The sequence below is a fragment of the Pseudochaenichthys georgianus genome, chromosome 3 (genome assembly GCF_902827115.2).
Source record: "Pseudochaenichthys georgianus chromosome 3, fPseGeo1.2, whole genome shotgun sequence".
In the NCBI taxonomy this organism is placed as follows: domain Eukaryota; kingdom Metazoa; phylum Chordata; class Actinopteri; order Perciformes; family Channichthyidae; genus Pseudochaenichthys; species Pseudochaenichthys georgianus.
This window is the reverse complement of record NC_047505.1, coordinates 42299447-42308342: the sequence shown is the minus strand read 5'-3', so window position 1 is coordinate 42308342 and position 8896 is coordinate 42299447. Positions and strand designations below refer to the sequence as shown.

At 40.2% G+C, this 8896-nt stretch overlaps 1 protein-coding gene across 1 annotated transcript in view; it reads right to left on the bottom strand.

Annotated features, from left to right (window-relative positions):
• Positions 1–4392: 4392 nt before the first annotated feature.
• smyd3 (SET and MYND domain containing 3) overlaps positions 4393–8896 on the bottom strand; it is a 96919-nt gene continuing 92415 nt past the window's right edge. Inside the window, exons 9-11 of the mRNA XM_071202706.1 lie at positions 7082–7086; positions 5326–5434; positions 4393–4781 (exon numbers count right to left, since the gene is read on the bottom strand). Coding sequence (XP_071058807.1) covers positions 4737–4781; positions 5326–5434; positions 7082–7086 — 159 coding nt within the window. The 3' untranslated portion in view covers positions 4393–4736. The remainder of the gene's footprint in view (positions 4782–5325; positions 5435–7081; positions 7087–8896) is intronic.

Genomic DNA, 8896 nt, shown 5'->3' with positions numbered 1-8896 from the left:
TGTGCCTGTTTTGTACTATCAACTATTTTCCAGTGTGTGTGTGTGTGTGTGTGTGTGTGTGTGTGTGTACCTTCAGTAGCCTGTAGGCTGCTTCCTAGGTGACATATTGCCCTGTTGAGCCGGCTTTGATCAGCCACACACAGCAGGGAACAGGAAGGAGGTGAGGGGAGGCATGAGAGAGCAGGAGATAATAGATGAGAGAAGAGAGGATAATAAAGCCGGCATAAAGGGAAATGCAGGCGAAGAAGGAGAAAAAAGGAGTAAAAGATTACATTTAAGGGAGGAGAGAGAGACGTGTGGAAGAGCTGCTGGAGAAATGAGACGGGCGAGGTTAGGTAAAACACAATATGGAGACAAGTGGAAGTTCAGGTAAAAGAGGAACACACTAAGACTCATTTTGGTCGAATAATACGCTATCATCGCTCAACAAATGGACTATTACTCTCTTTTCTGAACTCACCATATCATTTAGCTCAGGCAAGAGTTTCTCAAGAGACTAATTTCCTTGCTATAATGTTCTCCATTGTTGTTGCTGAGATTGGTTCCTGGTTAGATAATTGTCAGGTCCACTCAGCTTAAAATAGCCACTGGTAATCAGTAATAACATTTATTTCTAGTTTAAAGGCCCATTACGGTCTTTCAGTAGCTAGATTTTAATTATAGTTTTAAGAATTCTAGCCAAGCAAATGTGGCTCACCCCATTGGCAGATGTTTTTGCTTGATAAAGGAAAATCTAACTTCATTCAAGAATATTTTTGCCTGTTTTTGGAAGGGCTGTTTTTGCAGTGTGTAAGCTGTAAATATGTGAATGAATGACTAAAGACGGTCTTCCTGGTTGAACTTGCGCTAAGCTTCATTTGTACATTACCTACAGTGTATTTAGATCACTTGAATACACTGCACTTAAAGGTTTATTCTTCATTTCTCTAATAAAATAAAATATGTATTTGTTCATCCCACTTACCTCTTAAATGTTAACATGCATTATATCTACTTCTATTTGATGTTTCTCTGTTAGTATCAAGCAACTCAAGTTTGAAGCAGAAACACAGTAAGCAAAGCAAATATGTTTCAAGATGGGTCACGTTTAGAATATCATTTACTTCTAACATGTAATGAGATTTCACAACACCAGCTAACTCGGTGAGAACATTTGTAAATCAACAAGTCAGCTGAACATGTTTAACTCAGCTTATTATTATAAGATGCATTTGAAAAATAACTAATAACATGGACTGCTTCATCAAATTGAATAGCAGAGGTAAATGCCAACAGCAGTATTGGCAATATTGCCATGCGCACAGTCTCAGCTGTGCTTCAGATTGTTGGTGTCTGCCAAGTAGCACTACACCCAAAGTTCATCTAAGGCTAAGAACATTTCGAATCACAAACCAAAGCCAAACAAATTGGACAAAAAAAGACTTTATGATGCAGCTAAATGAGAGTGAAGTGGAAACCAATATGATGACAAATAATTCTGATGGTAACATTAATGTCGGTGCTAGATTATATGGCAATCCATTCAATAATTTGTGTTAACCACTTATTGTCGATAACGTCTGGGATTCACAAAATCAGTAAGAGTCTTTCTTTTGGGACCATGAACAAATGTCAAAGCAATTATCCAGTCCAAAGAAAAGTTGTAGACTGAGCAAATAAAAGACAGAAAGACCCAATTCCCTAATCCACCCCAACAAGACAATCAAGAAACTTCTGCTCAACAAGGGCTCGGTGCATCAGAGGCGGTTCCTCTTCAGCTCCACAGCGCTCTGATTTTAAGAGCCTGCTCTGATTATGAAGCAAATTTGAAGAGGAAAGAAAGACGGAGGGGTGATGGAGACATGGTGGAGATGTGGGGTTTACACTGAGATAGGTGTTATCTCTCTTCTTCATTTCAAGGTGATATTACTCAAGAAGAAATGTTAATATATCAACTCCTTATCACTGAAACACAGGGTGATAATCCTGAAACGATACCGGGGATAAAATCTACCGTCTCTGGCTCTTAATAAATCTTGAAACAGAAGCGTCTCTTTGTATAAACTAGCAGCTTGGAGGAACATTTCAAATTCTACCGGTGATTCTGGCCATACATGATCAAGCTGTAGTTTAATGAAGTGGCATAATCAGAATTAATAATGTAAAATGTGATATACAGATTAAAATATACTCTAAACACATTAAGAAAACCAGATTTCAATGTCATAAAAAGTCAATCCTTATAATATGTAACATTCAATTTGGGTGAGAGGACGCTCAAGTCCTGTGTCTTGAAAGAGGACTCAGTGTTTACATTTGTAATAGAGATGAAGAATTAAAGTGGACCTATCATGCTATATTTGAATAATATATTGTAGGGCCATACCTATACAAAACATGTCTGCGCAGTTTTTTTTTCAAAATACCAAACAGATCATGCATTTTAGCCATGCCTCATTTAGCTCTATTTGCTCTATTCCAGCCCTGTCTTCACAAGGGCTGATTCTGTGGCAAATGAGCTGCAGCTGACCACGCCCCCCTGCAAAGGAGGGGGGCGAGGCACGAGCGTCATGTTACCATGCTGTTACCATGCCACGCAACCTCTCATTCCCCTGATAGGTGGAGAGTTGCCCATATAGGCGGAGCTCCTTGTTTCTGACTTCAGAGATATTTCAAATCTGTATCAGATCCGTTTTTAGAGATTTGGGTATGGAGGAAAAGAGAGAGGGTTGTGTTTTCTGACACTTGGTGAGTTCCCTGACACACCGGGGACACACATTCATGTATAAAAGACGTACAAAAGTGCATTTTGCATGATAGGTCCCCTTTAAATAAGGGCCCACGATATAGAAGCAGAAACAGAAAGTGAGACATGATAGCAGGAAAAGCGTAAAGAGAGCCTAAAGGTGAGGTGGAGACACACAGTGATGATGGTTGGCAATTCGTTTATGAGAAGATATCCAGACGGTGAATGGTCAGAAATGCAATCGGGTTTCCAACATGAGAGTGAAAATTGGAAATGTGGGAGAGCAAAAAGCAGGAGGGTGAGTGGATGAAGATGGGTTAAAGCCACTCAATGTACTTTTTGTGATTTACTCAGGCCGCCTGCAGAGACACAGCGAGAGAGGGGAGAGGATGAATAGTGAGTTTAATTTGAACGCCTTTGGGGAGTGAGAGGGACAGAAAACGGGGGAGAGAGACGGCGGGTGACAGAGTAGAGAGACAGAGGGTTATGCTTAAGCGAAAGTAAATGTAATTTGATGGCTGTTAAGAGGTAAGAGAGGAGAAAGCGAGAGGGTGAGAGACAGAAAGCAACAGAGCCAAATAAGTGAGTAATGGGAGAAGGAACCAGCAGACATTCAGTCCTCTCGTTTCATTACTGCCTCCATTCAATCCTCACATTCATTTAATCTTTTCCAGATACTATTATCAAGCCCTTTTCTTCCCCCTCCCACTGATATAAGGAGGTACATTAAAATATCTTACTACTGCTGTGACTTCTGTAATTCGTTAACTATTGATGACTTCCAATACAATTTGAATACATACATGTTTATGCTGATTAAGGAAACGGAGAAAAATGTACTTCAGGACATTTACACATTACTATCATGTCGGCTACTGCAGTTGGGGGGGGGGGGGGGGGGGGGGGGGCAACGAAAAGGTTTTAGAAAGGCATCTTTTAGCAATCTAAATATCTAACACAATGTCACTCTAATCCTCCCATAACCTATAGAAACACAAACACACACACACCACCACTCAGAGGAAATGCTGTCATCAGTTTTCAAAGAGTAGATTTCTAGGATTACCGTGGGAAGTGTGTGTGTGCGTGTGAGAGAAACTCATCACCACATTCCATCTCACACACAGTCTGGTTTAACGTTGAACACACATAGACATGGATAAACATGGGAAGTGTCTGTGATGGATATGTATAGAGGAAACATGGATGTTTTGTAAACCTTACTTTACTAAAACAACACCCAGGCACACAAACAGATACATACAACTTTGGGACATGAGATCCCCCAGAGAGAGGGTACTGTTAAGATGAACACAGGAGACAGAGGCCTGACAGGGCGCCATTAGCACACACACACACACACACCACACACACACACACACACACACACACACACACACACACACACACAACACACACACACACACACACACACACACACACACACACACACACACACACACACACACACACACACACACACACACACACACACACACACACACACACCACACACACACACACACACACACACACACACACACACACACACACACACACACACACAACACACACACACATCACACACACACACACCACACACACACACACACACACCCACACACACACACACACACACACACACACACACACACACACACGTAATGTATATGTTGGGGTATTTCTTTATTAAATTTGGACAAATCAAGGCCATCTCTTTCCCTCTACATCCAGTACATATTGAATGCTAGCAGTTTTAGTGCAAAAGTAACTCAGAGAAATGAATTTCATATTTATTTACTGAATTAACTCTTCAAACCACACTTTGGTCATATAAAACACATTTCTGTTCATCTTCTTATCAATCTGATGATAACGTTAAGACTATAAGAAGACAAAGTGAAATTAGTCAAAGTAGTCCAGTTTCAGTTCTCTTCTATTCTGAGACAGCTGGAGGATTTCTGGTCCAGCTCACTGCGACATTCCTCCATCTTCATCAACAGATCTGTAGTCAGGGGTGATCAACGCCGTGTGTGAGCTTTATCATCTTGAAGGCCTGCAAGAGGAGAAATGAACACACTTAAAGTTGCACTCGACACCATTAATGCAATCCTGTCCGGCTCCAGGTTCAGTTGTTCCTTTTACAATTAAAGAAGCATTTCACAAGGAGGCAACTCATCATTATAGCTTTCAACTCAATATAGCTTACGGTAGCTATCCCATGTTAGCCGAACAACCAGGGTAAGGAAATGTGAACATTAGTTTTTCCAATGTTTACTAGTATAAATCAGTAGGTAACAAAACCGACCTACTAAATAATAATAGCAAGTGTTTGTTTATCATAGCAATAATATCAGGGTTTCTAATTATTTGGGAGTAGTTTTTTTATGATTTAGATCGAGATGTTGCTAGCTTGTCTTTGCTGTCATTCCTGCTACTTTTAGACCCGTCTGATATAACATCTCTCCTCTCAATTCTCCAGACTTCAGCAACACTTTGTTGAGGAAAGTGTTATCACTGATAAAAATGATGGACACACAAACAAATAAGAGCATAGCTGAACAAGATAATGTGATATCATAGCATTTCCTGCCTCACACCTGTTTGAAGGTGTCCAAAGCGTCCTCGATGTGTTCCAGGTAATGTTGCAGCTTTCCGACTCTCATCAGCTGGACTCCATGGACTGGATGGGGATCAGGGTAGTATTGCCTTTATAAAGGAAAGAGAAAAGGAAAAACTTGCTTAGTTTAGTGACCGTAATGCAATTCCTTTATTGCAACTTGTCCAGGTCATTGGGTGTGTGCAGGATATGCCAGGTAGCAAAAACATCCTTTCCCCCAGCCCTGTATCCAGCTCCTCCTGGACCAAACATGCAAAAACTCTTGTTATACGCCAGCTAGATTGCTTCTATCAACAGTCCGATCACCCTATACTCCCCCAGTGAATAATCCTTAAAGAAAAAACACTCTTAAATAAACGATGCACAGTAGTGGCAAGACTCTGAAAAAAGATCCCCTCTGTGGTCCACTTGCTCCCTTTCACACTGAGAGCCTGAGACACTTCACTCACACTCACAGGCGTCAGACAACAAGACAGATAATAAATAAACAAGATAATTAAAATTAGCTTTGCCGGTCAGTGTCTGTAAACAAGTATGATGGCTATACCAAAAGGTGTGTGAGAAAAATGAATTGAACCAGCAATAACTTATAAATGATTTTAGTATTTTTCTCAGGTGCATTATGGATGACTCCAGTTTACCTGAACATGTGTGTGACCATGTGTGTGTGTTATACATGCTTTTGTGTCTGAGTATATATTATTTGGCATCCATTTTCAATTAATTCCTCTCCATTCCAGTCTCACTACTTCAACATACAGAGCCGCATAACTAATACACATAATCCCAGCATTAAAGACACAGTTTCCCACAACAATAATGGTGTATATAATATATAATATATATATATATGCAGACACCACTTGTATGCCATTGTGCTGTACTATGCTTACTCCTGTGAACTGTGTATTACTGTTAAGCATGAATATACCGTTTCCTTATTCCACAAATCAAACTTTTGTAGCGCCTTCTTTTCCCCAGAAGCTAATCTTCCTGACAGAATAAGAAACAACATTAAAGAATTTCACACACAGGAAAACACAGAGCAAAACTACATGATCCGTTTTTAATAATTTAGCCAGTTTCAAATCTCACAATCTAAAATGCAAATATTTACCCTTAAACTGAATTTGTATTTACACATGACAGAGATGGATACCCATTGATGCTTAATGCTACACATGGATGCTTGATGACCTTACAGTACAGTACACCCTGCTTTAAAGTCTACACACATGCTTTGAGGAGACAGTTCACACACAAAGAGCCGGGACATTCTTAATCCCATAACGATAAATACCAACCAGGGACCGTGAGGAAGTGGCTTTGTTGTTGGTAAACACTGCAGTTCTCAAAACACTCATTTAGCTGACTCCACTTGTCGTTATCCTCCTTTCTGCTCCTTCCCTCTCCTCTAATCTCTCCTTCCTTTTCTCACATGTGCTTTGCTGCTCTCCTACCTGTTTATGTGTGTGCTCTGCAGCCCGCTAGCGGCAGGGATTAAAGTGTGTGACGTTGGAGGCTTTCTCTTCTCCTCTGCTGCACTTCACTCATCCTTCGCTCCACCTTTCTGCCCTGTTAAATCTTCCTTGTTTCCTGCTCTCTCTCTCGCTGTGCTCTTATGATTACACACACAAAAGGAAAACTAAATCTTATATAACCGCTATAAGACAGCATTTAAATGTGTGCTGACAAAGCACTTTGAGACAGGTTTACATTTCTTGTCTAGCTCATACTCTCTCTGACACTCACACAAACACACACAAAGAACTGAGCACTGACACAAGGATACACACATGCATGCTATAGTAATAATATATGAGCATGCACACAAAGAAACGCTCAATTTCATTTCGCTTTCACTCTCGTTACCCTGGTTTGTTTGCAAGATTTCCCTTCACTCCTGTAAACACACCACAAGGATTCAATACGCTCTACATTCAATCCCACGTAATTATAAACGGCGCTGTATCTTCTGCTAACAGAGCATTCATCTTCATTATTTCTTTATGGGCTGAAACATAACTTGCCAGCAATAAAAGTTTGTCACTCTTTGATTGGAAATGAAAATCAGTTTTCTGTAGGGAGTGGAATCAAAATTAATTAACGGGTTGTGGCCTCAGTCAGAGTCATTAAGAACTCGGTAGCTTTGTTGATAATTCACCAGCAGAGTTTTCATTCACAATGCTAATAGCTCATTTGTTCATACCTCCAAGCCCCACTAAATTACTAACTGACAGGCCGACCAATTACAGAGATGGTCCCCGGCCAATCCTGTGGACGGGATTGAATCATTAAATAGGAAGTTCAAATACTGAACCAACAACATTAGTCTGACATGAATAACAGCAAGTTACAATATTGATTTAATTACAAAGCCAGAGACTCAAGCCACCGTGACGTGCAAACACAAACTAACACCAAACACCAATTATATTTCCTCTTTGCATATAGAAACGCACAGCAATTAAAATAATTTCATTAACTTGCCGTCTCCTGAATTACCCTCTCCTTTTGCCCCCGGGAGAGTCAATTGAATAAAAGATAGGATCTTGCCGTGTGCAGCTAGTTAGAAAGCCATAGCTTTCGGCTATGAGTAAGAGAAAGGGCAGGAAGGAAACATTAATAGTGGTGGAAAAGAGTGGCATTTCAGGCAAATGCAGTGGAACTAATGAGGCTCTCGTTCAGAACAAAAGATCCGCAGCCTGCTCTAAGTGAGAGGGAAACATAGATTATTTTACTAAGTAGAAAAACGAAGAAGGAGAAGGAAACATGGAGGAAAGATTATCTGTGAATATTCTTCCTAATTGCATTTTGTTTTGTTTTCTGTCCTTTCACACTTTTTGCCTCACACAATGTTACATATGAGCGGAGTCTACTTTAATCAAAAAGAGATGCTACATGGAGTTCATTTATCCAGTATTTCACAAGAAAGATGTAAAGTCAGAATTTTCTTTAGTGGAGATCATTTTCTTCAATTTATTTTCTAACCATCAAATAGCAACGCCACTTATCTTGCAACTCCTTGAATCTACAATTTCTACAAGATTTTGAGAATCAAACATAAGCAGAAATCCCCCCATGAGGTGTTCTGTAACCAGATCCTGAATTGGAAATACATACACTTGAATTGTTCATTAAGAGTTCATCTGAAACTTGCTGGTTAATTATTCAGTACAACTTGTCTTCCTCTTCTTAGGTCCGTATGTTGTTATCTTCAGCACAGAGTAAAAAGAAAAGTGCTGGGTTTAAAAGGCTTTGTGATCCATGAAGACTGACAGCGTGGGTGCACTCCACCGGTCCACCGAGGCCACTGTGTTGATGCAGATATCTTATGCAACAGATACAGAACTGCTGAATGGATGCAAATCAGGAGAATCTACAGAGAGAAGTCCTTGCTTCTCTATTTTGAGAGAATCGCCAAAAACATAAATGCATGGAGGCTGAACACCATTCAAAACATGTAGCTTTGACTCTCTATAAGTGCTGCTCTGCAAATCTCAATAGGATGCAACATCATGTATGATTGGACTGTAAGCAACAACCCAGAG